Here is a 25,513-nt window from a genome sequence, read left to right as displayed (position 1 = left end):
ATGACCTCGGCGCGGGAGGCGGCCGCGACCCCCCCGCTGCCCGAGGAGCGCCGCCGGGCCGCGCTGGAGCAGCTGCCGCCGCCCGCGCACTGCAACAAACCGCTGACGCCGTTCGGCATCGAGGACATCCTCGCGCGGCCCTCCCCCCCCGCGCACGGCGCTCCCCCGGCCCGGATCCCGGAGAAGGCGGCGGGACCCGCACCGCCCCGCACCGCCCCGTCCTCGCCGCTGTGCGCGCTGGAGGAGCTCGCCAGTAAGACGTTCCGCGGGCTGGAGCTGAGCGCGCTGCGGGCGGCCGAAGGTACGGGCGGGGCGCGGGGCAGGTGCGCGCCGGCGGGCGGGGGGCGGCGGCCGGGCGCGGGGCGCGGAGCCGGGGCTCTTTGCTGTCCTCCCGGCGCCGGTAAGTCGGGGTCGGGCCGCCCCGGGACGGGCGCGGACGGAGCGCCGTGACCGGGAGCCGCGCGGAGAGAGCCGCAGCCGGGCCGAGTCTCACCGCCCGCGGTACCGAGAGAACCGGATCGTATCCCCGGTGGCCCCGGAGCTCCGCCAAAGGCGTCGGCCCCGCGGCTGCCCCGGATCCGTTACCGAGCGCGGGGCGGAGCGGCCTCGGATGGCTCCGTCCGTAACGAAATCGCTCAACGAAAGCCGCCGCCGCGCCGCGGTTCTCCCGCAGCCCGGGCTGGAATTGGGTTCCCCGCTTCGGGACGCGCCCAGCCGCCGGGCCCCGCCGCGATCCGCGCTCCTACCGCAGGAATCCCGTTTGCGCGGCGAAGGCCCCGCGGCTCTCGGTATCGCCCGGAACGGCCCCGCGGCGGCTCTGTGCAGCCCCGGCGCGGTTGCGGCCCCTCCGAACGCTCCGGGCGGCTCCGGGCCCCGCGGCACCGACCGACCGCTGCCAGGACCGAACCGGCACGGGACGCGGCGCCGTTCTGCGCTGAACGGAAAATCGCTGCTCTGACGGACAGACGGACGGGCGATGAACGCAGACCGGCGCCCGGAGAGCCGCGGACGGACGGACCGCTCGGGATTCCCGAACGAACGCGGAACTCCCGCAGCCGGGAGGACGAGCGGACGGAGCCCGGAGCGATCGCTGCGATCGCGATTAACGAAAAGTGCCGTTAATGAAGGGAGTCGCGGACGCGGAAGGACGGATCGGAGCTCTCGGAATTAGCGGGGGAAGCCGCACACGGATCGGGACAGCGGCAATTAGCGAAAATGAAAGGATCGTTATGCGGACAGAGGCCGCGGGTGGTGCAAAAAAAACCTACAGGGACGGACACGGACAGAACCGAGACCGCGCCGAGCTCCTTTCAGCCATGAACGAATTCTGCTCGGGAGGACACACGGACGGAGCCGTTCGGGACGGCCTCGGCTCGGCGCTGCGGGGCTCGGCGGGACAGCAGGAGGGCTCCGGAGCCTCTCGGAGCCGTGGGCCGAGCACGGCGCAACGAAGCTCTACCGGGTCGGGGCTCGGAGCTCCGCCGCAGCCGGGAGCGGCGACAGCACGGAACGGAGCGGCGGTACCCGGAGCGCTCGGGACACAGAGCTCCGAACGGTCGCAGGAGCGGAACCCGAGGGCAGCCCCGGCACCGGCACCGCGCTGAGCCCGGCCGCGGGAGGAACCGGAGCGGAGCCAGCGGGCAGCGCCGGGGCTGTGCGGGGCGGTGGGAGGCGGCGGCCGGGGCCGATGTGCGGCGGAGCGGAGCGCCGTGCGGTGCAACGAGCGGGGCCACGGCCGGGAGCGGACCGAGCACGGCACGGCACGGCGATGTAGCGCTCGGCACAGCGCGGCTCGGCAGCGCTCCTCTCAGCGACATAACGCTCGGCCCGACCCGGATCATAACACGATGCTCGGCTCGGCAATACGAAGCTCGGCCCGGCCCGGCCCGTCTCAGCATTGCGAGGCCCAGCACGGCCTGGCTCCGCTCAGAAATGCAGCGCTCAGCACGGCTTTGCCTGGCGCGGCTCGGCGCAACAAATGAACGCTGCGCACAGCACGGTTCGGGCCGGCAATGCCAGGCACAGCTCGGCTCAGCGGAAATAATGCTCAGCACGGCTCGGCTCGGCACGGCGATATGAAGCCGGGCCGGGCTCGGCGGTGTAACGCTTGACAATTGTGATTCGGCTCGGCTCAGCTCGGCGATATAACGCACGCCATAACGGCCCGTTTCGGCAGAGCATTGCTGCGCCGGGCTCGCTGCTATAACGTTCGGCACGATTCGCCTCGGCTCAGCAGCGCGACGCTCGGCCCGGCCCGGTTTGCTTCACGCTGCCGAGTCGGGCCCGGCCTCGTTCCGCTCCGCTAGGCTCTGCCCGGCGGGGCTCAGCGGGCCGAGCCCGGTTTCGGTCCGGTTTCGGTGCCGGTTCTGCCGCTCTGACGCCGTCTCCCCCTCCCCCCCCGCAGGTCGGGACCCTCTGAGCGCCCTCGCGCAGCGCCCGACGTCGAAGAAGCGGCGCAAATCGCGCACGGCGTTCAGCAACCAGCAGCTCTTCGAGTTGGAGCGCCGCTTCGTGCGCCAGAAATATTTGTCCCCCGCCGACCGCGACCAACTGGCGCAGCGCCTGGCGCTCAGCTCCGCGCAGGTCATCACCTGGTTCCAGAACCGCCGCGCTAAGCTCAAGCGCGACCTGGACGAGATGCGCGCCGACGTGGCCTCCCTGCAGGCGCTGAGGCTGCGGGAACCCCCCCCGGCCCCCCCCGGCCCCGCCGAGTTGTCCGAGGAGGAGATCGACGTGGGGGCCTGAAGGGGAGGGGGGCCGGGGGGGGATCGGTGCGGTGCTCCCGTCCTCTTTGTTTCCGCTTTATTTCTGTTTTCTTGTAATTTTATTTCCCCCCCGCACCTCCACCCTCCTCCCCCCCCGCGTCCGTCCGTCCGTCGGCCGCCGCCGGGCCCCGGTCCGCCCCGTGTATATATGTGGAATAAAGGGGACATCTCCTAAACGGGGAGCGGGGCGCGGCGGGGGGGACGTGGGGACACAGGGATGGGGATGGGGGGACACGGGAACAGGAGAGGGTGACAAAGGGACACGGGTACGGACACCGGGACACACAGACATGGGGACACACGGAGAGGGGGAACACGAAGAGGGGGGAACGGGGACACAGGGACACGGGGACAGACAGACACGGGAGCACAAAGACATGGGGACACACGGACGTGGGATGCGCAGAGACACGAGAGCACGGGGACACGCAGACGCGGGGACAGACAGACGCGGGGACACAGATGGGGATGGGGGGAACACAGGGACACGGGGACAGAAGGAGGGGGTGACAGAGGGACACGGGGGCACACGGACGTACAAACACACAGACAGACAGACACGGGGACGTGGGACCACGGGGACGCACGGACACGTGGACGCGGCGACACGCGGGCATATGAACACACGGACAGACAGACACGGCTCCACGCGTCTGTCGGTGTCCGTCTGTCCGTCCCCTCACGCGGGACTCCGCGCACCCCGACAGCCGCCCGTGACGTCATGCTGCGGTGACGTCACACCTCTCGGTCCCCGCCCCGCTCCCCCCCCTTTCCCCCCCGCCTCTCCGGGGGGTGACCCGCAGCTGCCGCCCCCTCAGCGCTCCCCGGGGCCGTCTGTCACCGCCCGCCGGTGCCCCCCCGCAGCCACCCCGAACCCGCCCGATCCAATTACAGCGCCGCCAACTTCCGCGCGGGGCCGCTCCGCCGTCATCGCTCCGTTCTTAATTGCATTGTCCCTCCCTTCCCCCAGCGCTGCGGCAGAGGGGGAGGGGGGGAAAAAAATGAGATTTAGCCCTGAAAGTGCCTTTGAGCGTTTCCCCGCGGGGAATCGCGTTTAATTTGACAGGTAGGAGCGCGCGAGGGGGGGCTGCGGGGGGCGCGGGGGCTGCGGCTGCGATCCTGCAGCGCCGGGAAGGAATCCGGCCCCGGGGTGGGGGGGGTGGGCCGGGGCTCCCCGAGTGCCGATACGGGGCCGGATCCTCTGCCCTCCCCCCGGGGGGGTCGCGGGGGGGGGGGGGTCGTACACGCAGTTGCGGGTTTGCACGCAGCTCACAGGAGCCGCTCCCCGAGCCGCGGTTCCCGCAGCCGTGATCCCGCAGGGCGGCGCGGAGCCCCTGGGGCGCCCCGGCCACAACCGTCCGTTCCACGACGGGTGAGCAAAGCGGAAGGGCCGCCCCCCCCCCCCCCCGGCTCCCCCCTCGCCCCGCAGCCGACGGCTCACGTCGGCCCCACGAGCGCCCGACTGTCGCGCAGCCGCAGCGAAGACACGGAGCGGATAACGAGGAGGGGGGGTTGTTGGCCGGCCCCGCAGCCCCCCGGCCCTCGGGGCCCCCCGCTCCTCCCCCGGCAGGAGGCCGCGCTGGGTGACGCGCAGCTCGGCCCGTGGGTCTTCTCTCCATCCCCGCAGCGGGAACCGAGCCCGGCCCCCCGGCTCCTCCATCCCCTATCAGTACCGGGCAGCTGCGGTGCCCCCAGCCGCGGCCCCCAGCCCATCCCAGCCCCCGTCCCGGGGTGCAGCTGATCGGGGTGGGAGCGGCTGCGGGGCCGGGCGGTGCGCAGCTCCCACCCCCCGGGCACGGTGCTTTCCAGCGCCGCACACAGGGGCTCAGCCCGGGGACAGCCGGGGCTGTGGGACCCCGCATCGGGCACGGAGCTCCGCACTGCGGCCACGCTTGTGCCCCGATTCCCGGCACGGGGCCACGCTCACACCCGCGTGCACCCATAGACGGGGTGTGCACCCCGATGGCCTCCGGGCAGCTGTTGTGTCACGCTGTGCCATGCCGTGCCGTGCCGTGCCATGCAGTGCCATGCAGTGCCGCTGGCCAGCGGACCCGTCAGCCTCAGCCCTGTCTTCCCTTCTCCCCACGCACTCTCATCTCTTTCCTCTTCCAATTTTCTGCATGATTAACTCCACCGCTGTTTCCTGACAACCTCTGCTGTTGGTATTAATTTCTTTTAACTAGTGATTAATTACTCGCTGTCTCCCGCGCTCCTTCTCCCCGCCGCCCATTTGCATATTAATCCACCCCCCCCTTAACGCGCTGCCCCGCGGTTCCCTCACCTACAAACGGCCCCTCACACTTCGCTCCGGAGCACCCGCCGCCCCCACTCCCACGTTAGGGGACCCCCACTGCTGGGTGTCCCGGGGGGCACCGGGCACCCCAAGATGCCCTCCGCCCAGCCCCGGGGTTTCCCATCACAGGAAGGGCTCCAGGCCGAGGGAAAGAGCCACACAAGGCCCTGTCGGCTCTCGCTTTTATTAAGAAACCCACGGCAGGTTCCCATCCCTGCAGGAAGGGCTGCGCCTGTGGGTACCGAGCCGCCCGGCACCGGCCTGTGGCACCGGGGCAGCGCAGCCGGGCTGCAGCCACGAGGCACGGCCACACCGGGGGCACGAGGTAGGAGCGGCGGGGCGGCGGGATGAGAGCAGGCCGGCCGCTGCGGGGAGAAGGCACACGAGGCTGCGGCAGGAGCGCGGCTCCAAAGCCCGGCGTGCGGCCCCGAGCTCCGCAGCGCCGCCGGCTGCTTTGTGGGTCCGGCAGCGCGCGGGGCGGCGCCCACCGGGCGTCTCGCTCTGCACCCTGCGAGATGAGGAAGGTTCCCCCACGGAGGGTCCTACGGGCGCTGCCGGGGCGGCGGCGTGGCGTGGGACGGGTGTTTGAGCTGCAGCGCCAGGCGGCAGCCCTCCAGCTCGGCGCCCTGCAGGGGGGGGGACAGCCGTCAGCGCCGTGCGCCCGTCCCGCAGCACGGGGAGCGGCAGCCCCCCGGCCCGGCGCTCACCAGCATGGCTCCGTACGCCGCTTCCGCCGCTGCCTTCTGGTGGAAGTTGATGAAGGCGCAGCGCTTCTCCGGGAGCAGCCGGATGGATTGGATCTGCCCGAACCTGCGTGGTGGGGCAGCTCAGCCAGCCGCCCCCGGCCACCCCCCGCTGCAGGGAAGGGGAAACGGAGCAGAAGGCGGCCGGGCTGCACCGCGATGGAGGGGGGGGTCGCTCCCCGGGAGCGCAGAGAACCGGAACCCGGCGCAGGGACGGTCAGAGACCGGGCAGCGTGGGGGGGTGCGGCGCCATCAGATCCTACAGGGATGGGGACGGGGAGGACGGGCGCTGCAGGGCACTCACCGGCCGAAGCAGCTCTGCAGCGCTTTCTTGGTGACCTTGAAAGTGATGTTTCCGACCCACAGAGGATAGCAGTCCCTGCCAAACGGCACTGTCACCAGCAGCCCAACCCCTGCCCCGCTCCCGCCGACCCCCGAGGGCGGCCCCCCAGCAGCCCCTTGTCCTGTGCCAGAATCCCAGCCTTACCTGGCAGGGTGCTGGGAAGGCAGCGTGTGCCTGGGGCTCGCCGTGGCCGTGTTCCGCATGTGGCTTTTCGAGTGGCTCCTCGAGTTCACCACGGTCACGAAGCCGCTCGCGTCCACATCGCTGCTGCCGCCGTTCTCACACTCATCTGCTGAGAAGCTCTCAGGGCTCAGCGCCACCCCTCGCACCCTCCCAGCTCTGCCACGTTCACCCCAACCCTGGGAGCACAACGAAGGTCCCTTACCGGAGCTGGGTGTCAGCGGCTCCCCAGCTTCCAGTGCGGGGATTTCCCTGGGGCTGCCGGCATCACGGAGGCTGCTCTGCTGCAGGGCAGAGGGGTCAGAGCGCACAGGGCAGCCGTGGGGAGGCAGCAGCGGGGCTGGAACTCACCTGCAGCAGCATCTGGCAGGCCTCCAGCCGGGTGGCTACGTCACCGTGGGCGCCCTTGAGGAGCAGCAGCTGCTTAAAGGTGTCCCTGGCCTCGGCGTAGAGCTGGGAGCAGAGAGCGGCTGAGCCGCTGCCCGCAGGGACGCCGAGCCCTGCAGCCCTGCCTCCACGCTACCTTCAGCCCCCACAGCGCCTTGCCCTTGCGGAAGAAGCCTTTAGGCCAGCTGGGCTGCAGCTCCAGGGCCATCTGGGCATCTCTCAGCGCCTCCTGGTATTGCCGGAGCTTCTCGTAGCAATACGACCGGTTCCCAAAGAGCCTGGGGGACAACATGGGTCAGCAGTGCGGGCTCAGGGCGCTGCCCAGGCCCCCCCGCAGCCCACCGCTCACCGGTGCTCCCTGGGGTTCAGCTTTATGGCCTCGGTGAAGGCCTGCACAGCCTCTGTGTAGCGGCCCTGCACGGCAGCCTGGTAGCCGCAGCCTGCAGGGAGAGCATCGCCCGCTGCTGACCGGCACGCAGCAACGCAGCCGGGGAGTGCAGGGCTCTGCAGGGGGATGGTGCAGCTCTGCACTGCGCCCAGCTGTGTGGGAAAGGTGTTGTGGGGACAGGCAGGAGCCGTGCAGCCCCACAGATGGTGATAAGCGCCAGGATGCGTGTCCAGCACAGCCCTCCTGGGGGCAAACCTACCCCCGAAGCTGGCACGCAGCAGAGCGGAGCCCCCCCTCTGCCTCCTGCTGCCCGGGGATGCCCGAGGCACTGACCTGCAAGAATCAGGCTCTGCTCCAACATGTTTGTGTCCAAGAGTGCAGCCTCGGGCTTGGGTGCCTGTGGGGCAGCCGTGCGGGGCAGGGGGGGCTCGGGTGCCTGTGGGGCAGCCATACAGGGCAGTGGGGGCTCAGGAGCAGAGGTTCAGGCACAGCTGCTGTCCCTGGTGCGTGGGCATTACACCCTGCTGTGCCTTAGCTTGCAGAGCTGCTGGGAGAGGGCAGAGGATGCTCCCCCCCCCCCCCCCCAGCTCCATAAACCCATGAGAGGCTACAGAGGAGCTGCCACAGCCCCCAGCCTGCAGCGTGGGATGAACGCAGCGTCCCCATCACCACCTGGGCACCAAACCCCAGCCCTGGGATCACTGCGCTGTGCCAACCACAGGGGAAGCTGCAGCTGGGGATCCCTGTGCCCAGTGCCAGGCTCTTGAACCCCTCTAGAATCAAAGAATGGCCAGGGTTGGATGGGACCCCAAGGATCACGAAGCTCCAACCCCCAGTGCCATGCAGGGCCACCAACCTCCCCATTGCACAGCAGCCCAGGCTGCCCAGGGCCCCATCCAACCTCCAACACCTCCAGGGATGGACGGGGCATCACAGCCTCTCTGCAGCTGTTCAGCCCCTCCCCGCTCTCACAGCACACAACTTCCCCTCACACCCAACCCAAACCTTCCCTCCCTCATCTTCAACCCATTTCCCCTCGTCCTGCTGTCATCTCCCCTTTCCAAGCCTTGGTCTGCCCCACGCCACCTAAGGCTCCTTGTGCCAGGGGCCCTGCAGACCATCTGCACTGAGCAGCACACCTCTCACGTGTGGAGATGCCCCTGTGAGGACCGGGATCCAACTCACCCCCTCCTGCAGCCTCCTGTTGGGCTCTGCAGCATCAGCTCTGACTGATTTATCCTTTGCAGGTGCTGGCGGCTTCACGCCCGCTTTCTGCCACGCTTTGATGACAAAGGTGCAACTCAAATCCAGTTCATCCTAGGAAAATGAGGGATGGGAGCCGTGTGGAGCTGCAGGCCCTGGCTGTGGGGCTGGCGGCACTCAGGGGACGCTCAGGGACTCAGACACACAGCCGTCACTGTGCAGGGCTCACCCAGCACGAGGCTTCCCACTCTCACCTCTATCCCTTCCAGATCCCCCACTCCCTCCTCTGCACGATCCTGGAGGCACTGAGGGGGGCTGGAGGCCAGGCAGCCGCTCTCCTCCTCAGCACTGCTGGCGTCCCCATGAGCGGCACCCGCAGCACTGGGCGGGGATGCAGTGCTCTGCAGGCAGATGAGGGCAGAGGATGGGCTCTGCTCCTGGCAGCCCGGCCCCTGGCATCTGGGGGTTTGTAGGAGCCCCCTGAGCTCCAAAAGGCTGCTGCCCAGTGCTGTGCCCAGGGCTGCCCGCCCCAGGGAGGCGCAAAGCTGCTCACCGATGCGGCCGCCTGCCTGCTCCTCAGCTCCTGTTCCAACTTCTCTTGTTTCCTCCGGTCTTTTTGCTTCTGGAAACCAGAAATAAAGAAATGGTGAGCTGGCACCAGCGCCGTGCAGAACAAACCCAGCACACGCCCTGGGGCGCAGCTCACAGCCCGATGAGCTGCAGGCAGAGGATAAACAGAGGGCACAGCTGAGCAGGAAGGGCCGCATGCGCCCCAAGAGAGCTGTGTGAGCGTCATGGCATCACACACCAACCTTCTTCTTCAGTTTCTTCCTCTCTGCTTTCTTCTTCATTCTCTCCTCTTCTGCCAGCAGCTCCATTGCGTTCTTCTCTGCTTCCTGGGGAAGGAGAGCTGCTGGTGAATGATTGCGAGCCCCCGGGCCGCGCTGCAGGGCAGGGCAGGGCTGGGACAGGCAGCCAGCAGCAGGGCGGCCGCGGGGTGGTGGGGACACCTGTGGGAGCCCCGGAGCCGGGAGGAATCGCAGCGGGGCTCCGCAGGAAGGGAGAAGCAGGGACGGTTCAGCCCCGGAGCGGCAGAACGGAGCCGAGGGGCGGCCGAGCGGAGCCGGGGCTGCGGGAGCAGAGCGGGTGGGAGCGGAGGGAGCGAAGGCCGCGGTGGGACGGGCCGGGGCGGCGCTCACCTCGGCCGTAACGCGGTGCTTCCGCGCCGCGCTCAGTCCGCGCGGCTCCGCATCCGCGTTCGTAAAGCCGCGCGGAGGGACGAGCAGCGGATCGCCGTACGGCCCATAGAAAGCGAACGGGGGGCGGCCGTAGGTCGGGATAAAGCGCTCTTCCTCCTCCGCCTCCTCCCCGTCGGACTCGGGGCAGAACCAACCCGGCACCGCAAAGGGAGCGAAGCCGAGCCCCGGCCCCGGAACGTCCCCCATGGCCGCGCGGGGCGGAGCCGCCGCCAAACGAAAGCGAAACGCGGCGGAACGGAACCGCCCACAGCAACCGGAAGCGCCCGCTAGGCGGACACCGGAAGTCGGGCGCAGGCGGGGCGCGAGGCGGCCGCCTCCATCTCGGATGAGGGCAGGACGGTGGCCCGCGAGGCCCAAACGCCGCCGAGCGCTCGCGTCGCGGTCGGCGCCGCCCCCGCGCCGTCCCGGTGTCCCCCGGGCGCCGCCAGATTAGCGCTGCGGTTAAGCTCATTTCCGCCGGGCCTCGCGCCGCTCCGGGCCGCGTCCCGACGCCGCTGTGGGGAATGGAGGACGGGCGCTGCGCGAGGCCGTGCCTGCAGGTGAGACCCGCGGAGCGGGGATCGTCGCGGTAGCGGGGCGCCGTGGGCCGGGAGCGCGGGGCGGAGCCGCGCTGGGGGTGGCGGGCGGCGCGGGCCGGAGCCGCACCGGTTGTCGCGGCCGAGTTCGGGACCGGGGCCGCAGCCGGGCCGCGAATCCAGGGCCGGGCCGGGCCGCGGGTGGCGTCTCCGTGGCAACGGCGCCCGCCCCCGCGCGCGGCGTCGCCCCGCCCCTCGCTGCAGGCGGCGGGCGGCGATTGGCCGAGGGGGCGGGAGGCGGGGCCAGGAGCTGAGTGCGCCCCGCCCCTCTCACCGCCCCGCCCCGCCCGCTCCGTGCCGGCAGCTGCTGGGTGCCGACGGGCCCGGCCTGGAGGCGCTGCTGCTGCTGCTGATGGCCCGCGTGCCGCCGCGAGGCCGCCTGCCCGCCCTGCCCGGGAGCGGCACGGAGCGCACGGAGCCAGGTGAGCGCCCGGCACTTCCGGTCCCGCACCATACCCCGAGCCCCGCGTTGCCACCGGCGGCGCTCCGTCCCGCGGGCGGCCCCTCGCCGGGCGGCCTGGCGCGCTCCCTGCAGAGGGCGGAGGCGATTCTGCGGAGCTGCGTCGGTCCCGGGATTCTCCGCCTGCGCTCCCCCCGGACCGGGGGCGGCTCCTCCGCCTCGGACAGCGACGAGGAGGACGCCGAGTTCGGCCCCCGCGCGGCCCTGGTGGAGCAGAGCTTCCGGGGGCTGCGCCGCGCCTTCCGCGCCTGGGAGAATCCGCGCACCGAGACGTTCCGCGGCCACGTGCTGCCGCCGCCGGCCGACGCCTTCTGCTACCACGCCGTGCACCCGCGCGTGGCCGAGCGCTGCGCCGCGCTGCACGCCCTGCTGCAGCACCGCCACCAGCTGCGCCTGGCCCGCCATTACAGCCGCCGCCTGAAGGCCGCCTCCGACTTCGTCCGCCTGCTGCTGAGCCCCGAGCCGCGGCCGCTGCGGGCGCTGTGCGAGGAGCTGCGGACGCACGCCGGGCATTGGGCCGCGCTGCGGCGGCGGATGCGGGGCGACGCGTGGCTGCGGCCGCTGCTGCTGGGGCGGCGCGAGGCCGTGGCTCACATGCGGCGGGCGCTGGAGCTGCTGGCGCTGCAGGCGGCGCGGCTGCTGGAGGAGCGCTTGGAGGCCGCGCTGCGCGGTGCGGCGCGGGACGGGGCCCCCCCGGCGCAGCTGGCCGACCTCTTCCAGGGTCTGGAGATCTACAACCGCGTGCTGGCGGAGCTGGATACGGAGCCGGGCTCCGCTCGCTCGACCGCCGGCGCCGACCGGGCCGCGGGGATGCCGCCCCGCGCCTTCCCCCTGTGGCGGGTGCTGGCCCTGCTGGCGGCAGAGAGGGGCCGGCGGGCGGCCGAGAGCCTCGCGCGGCTCCTGCGGCACGGAGACGGCGGCTTCGTCGTGGAGGAGGAGGAGGATGGACGGGAGGCGGCGCGGAGCCTCCCCGAGGCGCTGCGGGCGCTGTGCCTTGAGGACGAGCGGCTCGTTGGCCCCGTGCTGGGGGTGTTGGTGGCCTCTGCCGACGGCCTTTGGCGTCCTGCCCTCGGCGTTCCCACGGAGAGCCCCGCGGCTCCGTCCCCGCGGCCGGGCTCGGCCTGCAAGGCGGTGCGCTGGTTGGACGCGACCCACGCGGCGGCGGCCGAGGCTCTGCACGCCCGGTACCGCCCGCTGTGCTGGGAGGCGGCCGGCGCCGCGCTGGGCCCCCGCTTGGAGCTACCGGCCGGCGGGACGGGACGCGCCGCCGGCGTCGCACGGGAGCTGCAGCTGGCGCTCGGTCCCGGTACGTGCAGGAGGGGCGGCTCGGCTGCCTCCGCGGAAGGCCGGCACCACGTGGGAGCCGGGCGGCCCCGGGCCGTTCCTCAGCGCTGTCCGTTCGCAGCCCGCATCCCCCCGGAGTGCGAGGAGGAGTTGGGGCGGCTGTGCCGGCGGCTGCAGTGCCGGGCTGCCCTGCTCGACTGGCACCGAGGTACGCGTGGGGGTGGAAGTGGGGCGGGGGGTCCCGTTCACGGCTGCCGGCACCGCTCGCGTCGCGTCTCCCCGCAGACTTCGCCCTGGCGCTGGGCTCGGGGCTGAGCGATCGCTGCGCGGTGCCGGAGCGCTCGGAGGGCGCGGCGCACAGCGGCACGGCGCGGCTCCTTCAGCGGCTCTACCCGGCCCTGAGCTCCGCCCTGCGGAACCTGCCGGACGACCCGGAGGGTGAGCGGTGCATCGCGGGGACGGGGGCGATCCGCGTTGGCTCTTGCGTGACGCTGCCCCCCCTCTCCGCCTCCAGGCAGCCCCCTCGGCTCGCCCTGCCTGCGCCTGCAGCTGCTGGGCTGCTGCCTGGCTACGGCTCAGGCCTCGCGCTCCTGGTTGATGGGCAAAGCCTTCCAGTACCTGGCGGCGTGGGTCCCTGCAGCAGTTCCTGCTCGTCACTCAGGGAGACCTGCAGGTGGGCGCGGGGCTCGGCGCGGTGCGGGGCTGCGCCGCGGCCCCGGAGGCGGTTTGAGGTCACGGCTGTGCGCTCCGCAGCTGCTGAAGGCCGAGACGGACGCGCTGGAGCTGCTGGTGGACGCGGCCTTCCCGGAGCCCGAGGACGGCCCGCAGCACCTCGCGCCCCACCGGCGCCTGCGCTCCCAACACGAGCGGTGGCTGTGCCTGCAGATCCGCTCCGCGGCCGCCAGCATCCAGGTACGGCCGCCGCCGGGGCTCCGGGGGCCCGCAGCCGGCAGCGCAGCGGCAGGCAGCGCTTTGGCCGCTCGGAGGCGCCCCCCATCGGCTCCTCTCCGCTCGCAGCTGTTCGCGGGGGACGTGTTGAAGCTCTTCTCCACGGACTGCAAGCGGATGTCGGCGGAGATCTTCGACCAGACCATGCCGCTGGGCAGGCACTGGAGGCTCGGCCTCCGAGCCGGTGGGTGGCGGCCCCCCATCCTCTTTCCCCCCCCGGCCCGGACGGGGCTGACGCCGTGTCTCCGCAGAGCTGCCCAGCTCCCCCAGCGACTACGCGGCGGCGGCGGCTCAGACGGTGCTGGGCCAAGTGCTGCAGGGCGCGCAGCTGCTGCCCCGCGACTCCCAGGTGCCCACGTTGGCGCGGGTGATGACGGCCTTCGTGGAGGCGTGGATGGATCACATCCTGGCGCAGAAGATCAAGTTCAGGTCCGGGGGGAGTCGGTAGGGAGGGGGGAGAGCCGGGGGGGGCGCCGGGTCGGTGCTGAAGCGCCGCCCGCAGCCTGCAGGGCGCTCTGCAGCTGCAGCAGGACTTCGCGCTGGTGCGGCAGCTGGTGCAGTGCGAGCAGTACGGGCTGGAGCCCGACACGAGGCAGGCGCTGCTCTCCCTGCGCGTCCTCCAGCAGATGGACGGTGCCATCCTCTGCCTCCTGCAGCAGCCCAGCGGCAAGGCGTACCTGCCGCCCCACGGCTGGCCCTCCCTGCGGCAGTGCTGTGAGGAGGGGGAGTGAATGGGACGGGGATGGAATGGAGGTGGGATGGGGATCGGGTTGGGGGGGGACGGGGACAGAAATGGGACGGGCGATGGGGATGGGGATGGGGATGAGGATTGGGAAAGAGATGGAGACGAAGCCGGGAGCCCCCACGGCTCCCGCCGCTCTCCCTCCCCCGACTCCGTCTCCTCTCGCCCCCAGGCTCCAACCACGGTGCCCGCACACAGGAGCTGGGCGCCAGCAGCCTGCACAGCCTGGAGACCCTGGAGGCGGCGGGGCCTTCAGCGGGGCCCCCCCCGCCCCTTCCCGGCTCGGAGCCCCCCGGCCGGCCCCGCGGCGGCCCCCCCGAGTCCTACCTGTCTGGCGGGCAGCAGCAGTGGTTGGCGCTGCGGCTGCACGGAGCGCGGCGCTGGCGCGTCCCCGGCCTGCCGTGCATGGCCAAGAGCCCCGAGGGCTGAGCGCGGCCGAAATAAAGCGACGCGGCGCTGAGCTCCGGCTTCTGTCCCGGTCCCTGGGGTCTCGCGCGGGGGGTCGGGCCCGCACCGTGGCCGCGAGCATCCCGACCCGTCGCGCTCCGCCCCGCGCCGTCACCGTCTGCCATCGGCGCTGCCGCTGTCCTACGTGGGTGCCCCCGCGGGGACACCGGGCGGGGCTCCTTCCCCGCCGCCTTCGAGCTCCGTCCGGACCGCTCCGTGTCCGGCTCCCCGCGGTCGTGCCCAGGGGTCCCGGCCCCGAGCATCCGCGGAGTCGGGGTCTGAATCCGAGATTCGCTCCCGCGGTGTCCGCGCGTGCACGGGGGCCATCGGGACCCCCGCCCGCCCCGCGACCCGCTTGTTTGGCGCGGTGCCGCCGGTGCCGGTGGGACTACGGCTCCCATGATGCCGCCGCCTCCTCCCGGTCACTTCCTCCGCGCGGCGGGGCGGGGTCCGGCCGAGCGGCGCGCCCCTTCCCCTCCCTCCGGTCCCGGTGCCGCCGGGATGTCCGCCGCCAGCACGGCCGAGCCGGGCGCTACCGCCCGCGCCCCGTTCGCCTCGGCAAGTATCGGGAGCGGAGCCCCGGAGCGGTGCCGGGGGTTCCCCGCCGGGGCCGGTGGGTGGGAGGGGGTCGCGGGGGTCCCGTCGGGGTGCGCGGTGACGGGCCGTCCGTGCACGCAGGGCCCGAGCGCGGAGCAGCAGCAGCAGCAGGAGGAGGAGGAAGAAGAGGAGGGGGAAGAAGAAGAGGGGGAGGACGGCGCCGGGGGGGCGCGGCTCTGGGCTCCCCCGGAGAAACTCCTGCACGAAGCGCGGCTCAAGGCCAAGGCCAAGCGGCGGCTGCGGCGCACCTCGTCCCGGGACTCCGCCCGGGAGCCGCCGGCCGAGGAGCCGGGCGCCGAACCCGGCAGCCCCAAGGGCAGAGCGCACGACCGCAGATCGCGCGGCGGGAAGGGCCGCGGGCTGCCCAAGAAAGGTGAGCGCAGGGCGGCCCCGCAGCCTCCGCGAGGTGCGCGCCGTGCCCCCCCCAGGCTGAGCCCCTGCTGTGCCCGCTGCAGGCGGCGCGGGGGGTAAAGGCGTGTGGGGGGCCCCCGGCGTGGTGTACGGCTACCAGGAGCCCGACGCCCGCGACCCCAACTACGATGAAGTGGCGCAGGTACGGCCCTGCCCCCCACCTCCCCCCCTACCCCGCAGCCATCGCTGCGGGCGCCTCTCCGGAGCCTCCCGTCCGACCCCGCAGGGGGACACGGTCTACGCCACCGTGGTGCCCGAGCTGGAGGAGGACGAGCTGGAGCAGAACGTGCAGCCCATGGTGCTGGAGTACTTTGAGCACGGGGACACCGGCGAGGTCGTGGTGCGTCGGGGGCGAGGGGACCCTTGGGGGGAAGGAGGGTCCGTGTGGCAGAGCCTTGCAGCGGGGAGGGGGTCCAGGGCTGGTGGGAGCCCTCAGGAAGGAGCGAAGTCTCTTGAAAAGGGGATGGGGGGCACTGTAGTGCCGGAGGGGATTTGGGACCAGGCTGCAGCGCGGGGCAGGGTGTGAGCACCCACTGGGGCTGTGGTGCTGGGCGCAGGAGCTGCTGCGGGGGCTGAACCTGGGCGGCCGGCGGCACGCGGTGCCCTCACTGGCGGTGGCACTGGCGCTGGAGGGCAAAGCCAGCCACAGGGAGCTGACATCAAGGCTGCTGTCTGACCTGGTGGGCCGCGTGCTGAGCCCTGAGGACGTCGCCTGGGCCTTCGACAAGATGCTGCGGGACCTCCCCGACCTCATCCTCGACACCCCAGAGGCCCCTCAGGTGCCGGCAGGGACGTGCGGTTGGGGATGGGGCCACGGCGGAGAGCGGGCTGGGGGTCCTCGTGCTGACCCTGTGCCCCCCACAGATGCTGGGGCAGTTCATTGCCCGCGCGGTGGCCGACCACGCGCTGCCCCTGGGCTTCCTGGAGCGCTACAGAGGCCGCGTGGACTGCGAGCACGCCAGGTGAGTGCTGCCCTCACCCCACTGCCCTCACCCCACTGCCCGCCCCATTGCCCTGCACTCACTTGCTGCTCCACAGGGCCGCCCTGGACCGCGCCGCCATCCTGCTCAGCATCAAGCGTGACGTCAACCGGCTGGACAACGTGTGGGGTGTGGGGGGTGGGCAGCGCCCCGTCAAGCACCTGGTGAAGGAGGTCAGCGGGAACCAGAGCACCTCCCAGTGCCTGGCTGCTGTGCTGTGCTGATGCCTTGTCCCTTCGTGCATCCCTGTGGCCACCACTGTGCCCCATCCCCTCAGCCCCCCCTTGTGCCCAGATGCGCCCTGCATGTCCCCTGCCGTGCTCCTTGTTGTGCCCCTGTGCTGTCCCCGCTCCCATCCCTGTGTTCATCCACTCACAGTGCCACCAACCCCACAGTGCCATCCCCGCATCCACACCGTGTCCCTGTGCCACATTCCCATGCGTGTCCCACACCGCATCCCCACACCAGATCCCCACACCAGATCCCCACACCAGATCCCCACACCAGATCCCCATGCCATACCAGATCCCCACACCAGATCCCCATGCCATACTAGATCCCCATACCAGACCCCCATACCATATTAGACCCCCATGCCATACCAGATCCCCATAACCCGATCCCCATGCCATACCCGATCCCCACACCAGATCCCTATGCCACACCAGATCCCCATACCAGATCCCCATACCAGATCCCCATACCATACCAGATCCCCATACCAGATCCCCACACCAGATCCCCACGCCACACCAGATCCCCACACCACACCAGATCCCCACACCAGATCTCCACACCAGATCCCAATGCCATACGCCTGTGCCACATCCTTGTGCAGCATCCCCCGCTACGCCTCCCTGCTGCACCCCACGTCCCCATGCCACATCCCCTCGTCCTGCACAACATCCCCGTGCTGCATCCCCGTGTCCCTGTTCCACGTCCCTGTGTCACCGTGCCGTGTCCGGTGCCTGCACCACGTCCCACAGATGAACCTGTTATTGCGTGAGTACCTGCTGTGCGGGGAGGTGTCAGAGGCTGAGCGCTGCCTGCGGGCGCTGGAGGTGCCGCACTTCCACCACGAGTTGGTGTACGAGGTGAGCGCTGTGCCGGGCGGCGCTGCGGAGCCCCGCGGCCCCGCTGATGCGTGACCCCTGCAGGCGGTGGTGATGGTGCTGGAGGGCTCCGGGGACGCGCCGGTGACCACGATGGTGACGCTGCTGCAGGTGCTGTGGGAGACCGGGTTGGTGACGCTGGACCAGATGAACCGGGTGAGCACGGGATGGGGGCGCGGGGCAGCACCGGCACCGACACCAACGACACCGATGTGGCTGCAGGGCTTCCAGCGGGTCTATGCGGCGCTGGCTGACCTCAGCCTGGATGCACCGCTGGCCCACGCGCGCCTGGAGCGGCTGCTGGAGCTGTGCTGTCAGCGCGGCGTGGTGACGCGGGCACTGCGCGATGCCTGTCCTGCCAGGTATGGGACGGGGACGGGGGACACAGGGGGACACGGGGGGAAACGGGGCACCGCCAGGTTTGGGATACGGGGACGTGGAGACGTGGGACCCTGCCGGGTACAGGAGGGGGGCGGGGAGGCCGCGGGGTCCCGCCAGCTTTGGGACACGGAGCGGGGCACCGCACGAGACCCGCACGGTTGTGTGGGACGGGGGGGCACCGGGGGGCCGCCGGGTACGGGACGCGGGGATCTGCCATCACCCCCCTCCCAGGGGCCGGAAGCGTTTCGTCAGCGAGGGCGACGGGGGCCGCGTGAAGCAGTGAGCGCCGCGCCGAGCCCCGCAGCGCCGGGCCGCACCGGGCACAATAAAGCTCTGCCGGGAGCCCCGCTCCGCGTCCGCGCTCAGTCCTCCCGCAGGCGGCTCCGCAGGGGGGCGCCGCGGCCCGGCGGCTCTCCGTCCTTCCCGGCGGGTCGCGGGGCGATGACGTCTCCGAGATGGCGGCGGAGAGACGGCGGCGCGGCGCCGAGGGTCCCCGGGAGGCGCGGGTCCGAGCCCGGGAGCGCGGGGCCGCGCGGGGGGAGCGGGGCGGGCGCGGCGCGCTGGGGCTGGCGGCGGCGCTGGCGCTGGGGTTGGGGCTGGCGGCCGCGGGGGCGCTCCTGGCGCAGTGGGGCCGCTGGCGAGCGGCTTCCCGCGCCGTCAGCCCGCACCCCGCCGCGCCCGCGCTGCCCCCCGGCGCCACCGGGCCCGACGCCGCGCCGCACCGCTTCTGGGGCTCCTACCGCCCGCACGTCTACTTCGGCATGAAGACCCGCAGCCCCCGCAGCGTCGTCACCGGTGCGTGCGGGGCGGGGGGCGCGGGGCGGGGGGGCCGGGTCCGGTCTGACCGCCGCCCCCCCCACTCCCCAGGGCTGATGTGGCTGCAGCAGCGGGAGGGCGCGGAGCTGCGGCACACCTGCGAGCAGAGCGACGGGCTGCAGCGCTACGGCTGGCTGCTGCACGACGGGGAGCGCTTCGGCCTGCAGGACATCCACGACCGAGGGCTGCTGCTGCGCACCGAGTTCGTTAAGCGGCCCGGGGGGCTGCACGGCGGGGACTGGAGCTGGCGCGTCACCGCCCGGCCGGAGGTGGGGCCGCAGCCCGGCGTGGTGCCGCGAGCGCGGAGCTGCGAGCCCGAGGACGGACCGCGGCAGTTCGCGGCGCCCCGCGCTCCTTCGCGCCTCCTCCCTCGCAGGGCGCGGGCAGCCAGGCCGCTCTGGTCTCCCTCTTCTTCTACGTGGCCACGGACGGGCAGGGCGAGCTGCGGCCGCACCTGGAGGACGGCACCCGGCTGGCGGCCGTGACGGGGACGTCGGAGGAGCTGGGCGACTTCAAGATCACCTTCCACAGGCCCACCGCGGACGACGGGGAGGGCGTCAAGTACAGCAGGTGCCCAACGGCCCGGTGCCTCCCGGCCCCGCGGCGCCGCGGGGTGCTGACGGCCTCTCTCCGCTCGCAGCTACCGCTACCTGGACGCGTGGAGCCCGGGGCTGCACCGCCTCACCGACGTGGTGCGGAGCAGTTTGAGCGACCGCTTCGTCTTCGCCCCCCCGGAGGGGCCGCGGCAGCGCTTCGTGGCCGTGGACGCGTTCCGCGGGCTGCCGGGCACGGCGGAGGCGCCGCGCAGCCACCTCCTGCTGCACCAGGTGACGCTGCGGCCGCCGGCCCGCGTGGAGGTGACCTTCGAGTCGGGCAGCGTGCGGGAGCGGCGCGCCGCGCTGCTGGGGCCGGCGCTGACGGCGGAGCTGGCGCTGCACCAGGCCGCCTTCGAGCGGCGCTTCGAGGAAACCTTCGGGCTGGAACGCAAAGGCTTCCCCCCCTCGCAGCGCCGCTTCGCGCAGGCGGCGCTCAGCAACATGCTGGGCGGGATGGGCTACTTCCACGGGCGCTCCCTGGTGCGCTCCCCGCTGCACGAGCAGCCCGCGCCCTACCCCGACAGCTCGCTCTTCACCGCCGTGCCCTCCCGCTCCTTCTTCCCCCGCGGCTTCCTGTGGGACGAAGGCTTCCACCAGCTGCTGCTGGCGCGCTGGGACCCGGAGCTGAGCCGCGAGGTGCTGGCGCACTGGCTGGACCTGATGAACGCCGAGGGCTGGATCCCGCGGGAGCAGATCCTGGGCGACGAGGCGCGCGCCAAGGTGCCGCCCGAGTTCGTGGTGCAGCACAGCGATGTCGCCAACCCCCCCACGCTCTTCCTGGCGCTGCAGCCGCTGCTGCCCTCCGCCCCGCTGCCGTACCTGCGGCGCCTCTTCCCCCGCCTGCGCGCCTGGTACGAGTGGTACAACGGCACGCAGGCCGGCCCGCTGCCCCACACCTTCCGCTGGCGCGGCCGCGACGCCGACCCCGAGCGCTTCCTCAACCCCAAGACGCTGGCGTCGGGGCTGGACGATTACCCCCGCGCCTCGCACCCCTCGGCGGACGAGCGGCACCTGGACCTGCGCTGCTGGATGGCGTTGGCCTCCCGGGTGCTGGCGGAGGCGGCCGAGCGGCTGGGCGAACCGGCGGAGCCGTACCGGCGCGCGGAGAGGGCGCTGAGCGACAACGAGCTGCTGGAGCGGCTGCACTGGGCCGAGGAGCTCGGCGCCTTCGCCGACTTCGGCAACCACAGCCGGGCGGTGGAGCTGCGGCGCGAGGCGGTGCGGGCGGCCCCCGGGCGGCCCCCCCCGGCCCCGCGGGTGGTGCGGGTGGTGCGCGAGGCGCCCCGGCTCCGCTTCGTGGACGCCCTGGGCTACGTCAGCCTCTTCCCGCTGCTGCTGCAGCTGCTGCGCCCCGACTCCCCTCGGCTGGGCGCCGTGCTGGAGGCCATGCGCGACGAGCGGCGGCTCTGGACGCCCTTCGGCCTGCGCTCGCTCGCCCGCGACAGCCCGCTGTACATGCGGCGCAACACCGAGCACGACCCGCCCTACTGGCGGGGCTCCGTGTGGGTCAACATCAACTACCTGGCGCTGCGGGCGCTGCACGGCTACGCCGACCGGCCGGGGCCGCACCGCGAGCGGGCGGAGCGGCTGTACGGGGAGCTGCGGCACAACCTGATCGGCAACCTGTACCGGCAGTACGCCGAGAGCGGCTACCTGTGGGAGCACTACAGCGACAGCACGGGCAGGGGGCAGGGCTCGCACCCCTTCACCGGCTGGTCGGCGCTCGTGGTGCTGGCGATGGCCGAGGACTACTAGCGGCTTCCTCAGGGCCCGGGGCTCCGGTCCTCCGCCGCCAATAAAGCTCGGATGTGACGCTCGTCGCCGCCCGCGTTGCGGTCACCGTGCGCGCACGGCCGCCGCGGCCCAGCCCCGTCCTTCTCCCCGCGCCGCTGCCCGTAGCGCCGCCTCAGCGCGGGGTTCTTCGCCCGCGGGGAGCTGAGCCGCTCGGCGAGCACCCCGACCCGCGGCCGGGCACGGCGAGGTCGTGATTCCACATCTCTTTAATGATGACGGAACGCTACCGGGGTCGCGGCCACCCGCACCCAGGCCCGCGGGCTGCAGCGGGACGGAGCCGCCCTCGCGATCGGGCCGGCTGGGGCCCGGCTCCCCGGAAGCGGTTCGGAGGGGAAGGCGCGGGGCGCGGCGGTGCCGCAGCAGGGTACCGGCGGGGCCGTCCCGGGGGCTCCGCGGCGAGAGTCCACAGTCCGGGGACAGCGGCGGGGAGCGGAGGCGAGGGAGGGCGGCCGCGCCGCGCCCGGGCCCTCTGAGCAGGGGCGGCTTCGGCACCGCGGTGCCCCCAGCCCGGCTGCTCCAAGGCGGGGCGCGGCGGCGGCGGGGAGAAGCGCGGGCCGCTCCGGGCGGGGCGGCGTCCCGGGGGAGGCGGCCACGCGGCCGGTCGGGGCCCCTCACACGGGCAGGGGAGCGGCGCCCGGCTCGGCGCTGCCCGGCTCGGCCGGGACGCCGCGTTGGGGCCGCGCGGAGCCGGCCTTGCCCAGCAGGCGCGCTCCCTCGCCCTCGCTCTCCTCGCCGCCCTCCTCCTCCTGGCAGCGCCCCACCTCGATGCCGGAGTCGCCCGTCAGCCGCCGGTGCCGGCGATGCTCGCTGCCCTCCTCCGTCGCCGCGCCGCGCCCCTCCTCCTCCTCCTCCTCCTCGCCCTCCTCGATGTCGGAGCAGCGGTGGCAGTCGGCCTCGAAGAAGTCCACGTTGGAGGAGAAGAGCGCGTGTTTGTGCGGGGCCGGGCGGGCGGGCGGCTCCTCGGGCAGCTCCCAGCTGGCGCCGGTGCCGGTGCTGCTGGTGCCGCACTCCTCGCTGGGCGTGCTGGCCTGGCTGCGCTCCGTCTCGTCCGTCACCTGCACCGAGAGCGACGTGCTGCTGGGGGACGTCACGCAGCTCGACTCGCACGAGCAGCTGGTGTAGTTCTCCGAGCTGGGCGACAGCGTCAGGCTGCTGGAGCCCAGGCGGCTGCGGGGCCCGCTCAGCTGCGCCAGGATGGAGCTGTAGGGCGGAGGCGGCGTGCCGGGCCGGTGGGCCACCTCCTCGTAGGCGGGCAGCTTGAAGGAGGCCAGCATCCCTGCCGGCAGAGGGCGGGGGGTGAGCGCGGCGCGGCCGGACCGAACGGAGGAACGGGGGACGGGCGGGCGCGGGGTGGAGGCACTCACTGAGGTCCATCATGGAGGCGGGGTAGTTGCAGGCACCGTGGTAGGCGATGAGGTTGATCTCCCGCTGCCGCTGCTGCTGCTGCAGGCGCAGCTTGGCCCGCCGGTGCCGGTAGGCGCAGCAGCAGCTGAAGAGGATGAGGACGGTCCAGAGCAACCAGAACCCTGCGGGCACAGCGCCGTGTCCGTCCCACCTCGCCGCCCCCGGCCCCGCCCCGCGCCCCGCACTCACACCACAGCTCGTAGTAGTACGTGCAGCAGCCGCTCTCCCCGCAGCAGTGCCCGGTCTCGCACACGTACGGCTGGTTGTTCACCCCCGGGCAGAACTCCCGGGCCTGCGGGGCACAACCGACCCATCGCGGCCGGCTCCAGCGGGAGCGGCGGGGGCCGGGATGGGGCCGGGCCGGAGCCCGGGGCGGCGCGGCGCCCGGAGATCGTGGCGGCTCCGTTCCGGCCCTCGCCCCGCGCCGCCCCGTTCCGGCCCCCGTACCTGGTGCTGCCGGCCCAGCAGCGCGGCCCAGGCCCCCTCGGCGCCGCCGCCGGGCCGCTCCATGGCGCCGCCTACAGCCCTCGGCGGCCCCGCGCCGGCTCCTCCCGCTCGGCCGCCCCGGCCCCCGCCGCCCGCAGCAGCAGCCGCCGACCCCCCGCCGTCGCCGCCGCCAGCCCCATGGCGGCCGCCCGGGCCCCCGCCGCAGCCCGGGCCGCGGCCTCCGCCGCCGCCATCACTCCCCGGCCCGAGGTCCCCGCCCTCCTCGCCAATTCCGACGCCGCCCTGCCGCCGCCGGCCAACGGGAGTCGCCGCCGCCGCCCCGCCTCGTCCAATCGGCGGCCCTCTGCCCGCGCCTCACGCCCAACAACAGAGACAAAGGGACCGAGTCCCGCCCGCTCGGCACCCGCCGCCAATCGGAGGTGCGGCCCCGCCCTCCCGGCCGCGACCGACGGGAGCCGCAGCCAACGGCGGCCTCGCCCTCCCTCACCGCGCGTGACGGACGGGCATCGACGCCAACCGCGCGCCCAGACCCGCCCCCGGGGCGGCCGCTTGCGAGCGAGCAGCCAAAGAAAAGCGAAAGCGCGATTCGTCTGAAGATTGACAGCGGTGCCGACCAACCAGAGCGCTGTTCTGTCCCGCCAACGGGCCGCCGCCCCGCGCACCGGGAGCGCGGCGCCGCACGCACGCGGGTCCCGCCCCGTTCCCCGCGTGCGGCGCCGCGAGTCCCGGTGCGCGGGGCGCCGGCCGGCGTCCGTGCCGTCCCGCAGCGTCGGTCCCAGCCCGCGGTCAGGCGGCGGCCTCCTGCAGCTGCAGGTTGCGCTTGTAGCAGGCCAGGCTGCAGAGCGGCAGCCCGGTGCGGGAGCAGCAATAACGGCGGCGGTTGGCGCAGCCGCTGACCCCGCAGAGCGCGGCCGGCGGCACCGGGGGGGGCGGTGCTGGGCAGCAGCGGGCAGCGCGGCGCCCGCGGGGAAGGAGACGGTGATGAGATCGGCGGCGTTGCGGTACTGCACCACGGGGCAGGCGGTCCGGCCGGGGGTGCGGCGCTCCCGCAGCGCCTTCACTTTGGCTTTGTGGGTCTTGGTGAGCCGCTCGATGGTTTGGGTTCTTGTTCTCCTCCGCCTTCTTGGCCGCCTGCAGGCGCCGTTTGCGCGCCCGCTCCTCGCGCTTCACCAGCATCTCCTCCGTCAGCTCCTTGGCCTTGTAGCCCATGGGCAGCTCCAGCAGCGGCTGGCTCTGCTGCTTGTGCAGGAGGGCTCTCTGCGGGGCACGGCGATGTAAGGCAGCGGCACGCGGCACCCAGCCCTGAGCTGCTGCCCCCCCCCAAGCCCCATCCCGCCCCTCACCTGCCGTGCCGTCAGCAGGGATTCGTCCACTTCCTTCTTGAGCTCTCCGTTGTCGTCCAGCTCGCCCTTCTCCAGGGCGTCCAGCCAACGCTCCTCTTCCTCCTCCTCATCCTCGCGGGTGGGGAAGCAACTCTCCGAGTCCAGGTCCGGCAAGGGGGAGGGGTCCAGGTTGCTGTCCTCATCTGAGCCGGGCGGTGAAGGACAGAGAATCACCGTAGGAAAAGCCACGTTCGCTCTGTCCTGGGGTGGCGTCATCCCCACACCACGGTGGACGACCCACGCTGCCCACTGGTGCGGAAACCTCGCTCAACGGGGCCCAGTGCCCAGTGTGGGGGCACTCCCAGCCCACCCAAAGCCTGCAGGAGGGGACGAGTACCAGCCCAGCCCTGCCTCAGGCCCCCCAGCCCACCTCCTCCCCCCACTCTCTTCCCCCCAGTGCTTACCCAGCCAGGCCCGGTACTGCTCAATGGGCACTCCTTCGGTGGGCTCATCCTCCTCGTCCACCACCATCAGCGGGGAGGGGGAACTCTGTGCTTCGGGGACCACGGTGAAGGTGGGCACACTGCAGGGGGGGAAATGCGCTGCCCCTGAGGTCGGGCAGAGCTGGGGGGCACCAACCTGCGAGACTGTGCTGCTGGGATATGGGGACACGGGGCAGGAGCCAGGCTGGTCCCAGCGCCAGGACCTCCCCACGGACATGGGACTGGGGGCCCAGCCAGGCAGGGACCGCGATCCAACGCCAGGGACCGCGATCCAACCCCAGGATGCCCTTCCCACCATCCCTGTGGAGACACGACGAAGGGCCCGGTGGGGCAGAGCGCAGCCCCTGGCTCTGGGGGGAGGTTTCGCCCTCACCTCTTGGTGCCCAGGATCTGCCCCCCCAATTTGATCTTCAGCTTCAGCTGCGGTTTCCGCGGGGCGGCCGTGGGCTGCGGGGCCTCGGGCACTGCCGCGGCCTCGTGGTGGTGCTTCTTCTTGTGCTTCTTCTTGTGCTTCTTGTGCTTCTTCTTGTGCGCGCCGTGCCCGCCGCCATCGTCCTCCTCACCTGCGGGAGCCGCCATGAGGCCCCGAGCCGGGAGCGGACCCTCGCCTAAAGCCCGAAGGAGCCGCAGCCCCTCTGCCCGGCCCCGGCCTCACCGTGCTCGCCGCCTTCCATCCTGCCCCGCCGCCACGCTTTGCTCATCGGCCCGGGCCGCCCGCGCCCGGCGGTAGTGCCGCTGATGGAGCCCGAAACCGCGCCGTGGGGGAACGCATTCCAGACGGACCCACTTCCGCCCGCCGCTCAGCAAACATCCGGCGTGGGCGAACGGGCGAGGAGAGCGCCGCCGCCGCCATCTTTGAAGCGGGCAGAGTCCGCCGGACAGCGCCGTCCGGGTGGGAAACTGCAACCGCGCGGCCGCGGGGCCGGGTCCCGCGTTCAGCCCCGGCCACGTGCGGCGCGTCCGTGGGGTTCGGGGCCGCTTCCTGCGGGCAGCCCCACGCGCGGGGCAGCAGCGCCTGAACGCGGACACGCGCACGGGCGGCCGTGCACCGACACACGCGGCTGCGCCCACGCGCATTGCCACTCACGCACCCCGGTCGTGTCCCCCCCCCACCAAGCCCGTGCAGCTGCAGC

The 25,513-nt window shown here is 72.7% G+C and overlaps 7 protein-coding genes across 12 annotated transcripts; 4 read left to right on the top strand and 3 right to left on the bottom strand.

The window, feature by feature from the left end:
- Positions 1-2,745, top strand: LBX2 (ladybird homeobox 2). Its single transcript, XM_048942527.1, has 2 exons — positions 1-301; positions 2,405-2,745. The coding sequence occupies exons 1-2, from the start codon at positions 1-3 to the stop codon at positions 2,743-2,745; spliced, it is 642 nt and encodes a 213-aa protein (XP_048798484.1).
- Positions 2,746-5,233: 2,488 nt separating this feature from the next.
- Positions 5,234-10,066, bottom strand: TTC31 (tetratricopeptide repeat domain 31). Of its 4 annotated transcripts, none has more exons than XM_048941727.1 (13): positions 9,502-10,066; positions 9,115-9,198; positions 8,557-8,924; positions 8,285-8,416; positions 7,433-7,535; positions 7,061-7,151; positions 6,848-6,989; positions 6,676-6,777; positions 6,530-6,608; positions 6,289-6,436; positions 6,106-6,180; positions 5,766-5,868; positions 5,234-5,684 (listed from the first exon to the last, which is right to left on the bottom strand). In XM_048941727.1, exons 1-13 carry the CDS (start codon positions 10,010-10,012, stop codon positions 5,601-5,603), a joined length of 2,022 nt encoding a protein of 673 aa, XP_048797684.1. In that variant the 5' UTR covers positions 10,013-10,066; the 3' UTR covers positions 5,234-5,600. The 4 variants fall into 4 exon arrangements, with proteins under 4 accessions (XP_048797684.1, XP_048797686.1, XP_048797685.1 ...); XM_048941729.1 differs by having other exon boundaries at positions 6,530-6,605; XM_048941728.1 differs by having other exon boundaries at positions 6,289-6,433; positions 9,502-10,065.
- CCDC142 (coiled-coil domain containing 142) lies at positions 9,981-14,139 on the top strand. 2 transcript variants are annotated; one of them, XM_048941718.1, is made up of 8 exons: positions 9,981-10,100; positions 10,441-12,088; positions 12,166-12,318; positions 12,395-12,553; positions 12,634-12,792; positions 12,898-13,012; positions 13,080-13,257; positions 13,743-14,139. In XM_048941718.1, the coding sequence occupies exons 1-8, from the start codon at positions 10,065-10,067 to the stop codon at positions 14,028-14,030; spliced, it is 2,736 nt and encodes a 911-aa protein (XP_048797675.1). In that variant the 5' UTR covers positions 9,981-10,064; the 3' UTR covers positions 14,031-14,139. The 2 variants fall into 2 exon arrangements, with proteins under 2 accessions (XP_048797675.1, XP_048797676.1); XM_048941719.1 differs by having other exon boundaries at positions 9,982-10,100; positions 13,331-13,858.
- Positions 14,140-14,416: 277 nt separating this feature from the next.
- LOC125691853 (programmed cell death protein 4-like) lies at positions 14,417-17,845 on the top strand. The gene is made up of 11 exons (XM_048941765.1): positions 14,417-14,575; positions 14,696-14,987; positions 15,070-15,167; positions 15,252-15,365; positions 15,583-15,804; positions 15,890-15,987; positions 16,064-16,178; positions 16,992-17,099; positions 17,163-17,273; positions 17,340-17,479; positions 17,730-17,845. Exons 1-11 carry the CDS (start codon positions 14,417-14,419, stop codon positions 17,779-17,781), a joined length of 1,509 nt encoding a protein of 502 aa, XP_048797722.1. The 3' UTR covers positions 17,782-17,845.
- On the top strand, positions 17,367-20,794 carry MOGS (mannosyl-oligosaccharide glucosidase). 2 transcript variants are annotated; one of them, XM_048941722.1, is made up of 4 exons: positions 17,367-17,479; positions 18,366-18,583; positions 18,691-18,884; positions 18,955-20,743. In XM_048941722.1, exons 1-4 carry the CDS (start codon positions 17,464-17,466, stop codon positions 20,663-20,665), a joined length of 2,139 nt encoding a protein of 712 aa, XP_048797679.1. In that variant the 5' UTR covers positions 17,367-17,463; the 3' UTR covers positions 20,666-20,743. The 2 variants fall into 2 exon arrangements, with proteins under 2 accessions (XP_048797679.1, XP_048797678.1); XM_048941721.1 differs by lacking the exon at positions 17,367-17,479 and adding an exon at positions 17,943-18,293 and having other exon boundaries at positions 18,955-20,794.
- A 98-nt stretch (positions 20,795-20,892) lies between these two features.
- Positions 20,893-22,671, bottom strand: WBP1 (WW domain binding protein 1). Its single transcript, XM_048941753.1, has 4 exons — positions 22,556-22,671; positions 22,298-22,400; positions 22,069-22,230; positions 20,893-21,980 (listed from the first exon to the last, which is right to left on the bottom strand). Exons 1-4 carry the CDS (start codon positions 22,616-22,618, stop codon positions 21,316-21,318), a joined length of 993 nt encoding a protein of 330 aa, XP_048797710.1. The 5' UTR covers positions 22,619-22,671; the 3' UTR covers positions 20,893-21,315.
- A 603-nt stretch (positions 22,672-23,274) lies between these two features.
- INO80B (INO80 complex subunit B) lies at positions 23,275-25,425 on the bottom strand. Its single transcript, XM_048941752.1, is given in 7 exon segments — positions 23,275-23,493; positions 23,496-23,655; positions 23,657-23,812; positions 23,899-24,080; positions 24,342-24,460; positions 24,754-24,943; positions 25,036-25,425. Coding segments are annotated over 7 exon segments (1,005 nt in total). The 5' UTR covers positions 25,082-25,425; the 3' UTR covers positions 23,275-23,341.
- Positions 25,426-25,513: the final 88 nt, after the last annotated feature.

Source organism: Lagopus muta, chromosome 4 (assembly GCF_023343835.1).
Source record: "Lagopus muta isolate bLagMut1 chromosome 4, bLagMut1 primary, whole genome shotgun sequence".
NCBI classification, from domain to species: domain Eukaryota; kingdom Metazoa; phylum Chordata; class Aves; order Galliformes; family Phasianidae; genus Lagopus; species Lagopus muta.
Note: the sequence above shows the minus strand (reverse complement) of the source record. Positions and strands in the feature narration are given on the sequence as shown.

Coding starts and splice junctions, on each gene's coding strand:
- LBX2 (XM_048942527.1), top strand. CDS start 1: ATGACCTCGGCGCGGGAGGCGGCCGCGACCCCCCCGCTGCCCGAGGAG. Junction 302..2,404: donor CGCGCTGCGGGCGGCCGAAG/GTACGGGCGGGG, acceptor CCCCCCCCGCAG/GTCGGGACCCTCTGAGCGCC.
- TTC31 (XM_048941727.1), bottom strand. CDS start 10,012: ATGAGCTTAACCGCAGCGCTAATCTGGCGGCGCCCGGGGGACACCGGG. Junction 6,181..6,288: donor CCTTCCCAGCACCCTGCCAG/GTAAGGCTGGGA, acceptor GCCGTTTGGCAG/GGACTGCTATCCTCTGTGGG. Junction 5,685..5,765: donor CGGCGTACGGAGCCATGCTG/GTGAGCGCCGGG, acceptor CCCCCCCTGCAG/GGCGCCGAGCTGGAGGGCTG.
- CCDC142 (XM_048941718.1), top strand. CDS start 10,065: ATGGAGGACGGGCGCTGCGCGAGGCCGTGCCTGCAG. Junction 10,101..10,440: donor GCGCGAGGCCGTGCCTGCAG/GTGAGACCCGCG, acceptor CCGTGCCGGCAG/CTGCTGGGTGCCGACGGGCC. Junction 12,319..12,394: donor CCTGCCGGACGACCCGGAGG/GTGAGCGGTGCA, acceptor CTCCGCCTCCAG/GCAGCCCCCTCGGCTCGCCC.
- LOC125691853 (XM_048941765.1), top strand. CDS start 14,417: ATGATGCCGCCGCCTCCTCCCGGTCACTTCCTCCGCGCGGCGGGGCGG. Junction 14,988..15,069: donor CCGCGGGCTGCCCAAGAAAG/GTGAGCGCAGGG, acceptor TGCCCGCTGCAG/GCGGCGCGGGGGGTAAAGGC. Junction 15,805..15,889: donor ACACCCCAGAGGCCCCTCAG/GTGCCGGCAGGG, acceptor TGCCCCCCACAG/ATGCTGGGGCAGTTCATTGC.
- MOGS (XM_048941721.1), top strand. CDS start 17,954: ATGGCGGCGGAGAGACGGCGGCGCGGCGCCGAGGGTCCCCGGGAGGCG. Junction 18,584..18,690: donor GCGTCACCGCCCGGCCGGAG/GTGGGGCCGCAG, acceptor CCTCCCTCGCAG/GGCGCGGGCAGCCAGGCCGC. Junction 18,885..18,954: donor GAGGGCGTCAAGTACAGCAG/GTGCCCAACGGC, acceptor CTCCGCTCGCAG/CTACCGCTACCTGGACGCGT.
- WBP1 (XM_048941753.1), bottom strand. CDS start 22,618: ATGGAGCGGCCCGGCGGCGGCGCCGAGGGGGCCTGGGCCGCGCTGCTG. Junction 22,401..22,555: donor TGCTGGGCCGGCAGCACCAG/GTACGGGGGCCG, acceptor TGTGCCCCGCAG/GCCCGGGAGTTCTGCCCGGG. Junction 22,231..22,297: donor GTACTACTACGAGCTGTGGT/GTGAGTGCGGGG, acceptor CTGTGCCCGCAG/GGTTCTGGTTGCTCTGGACC.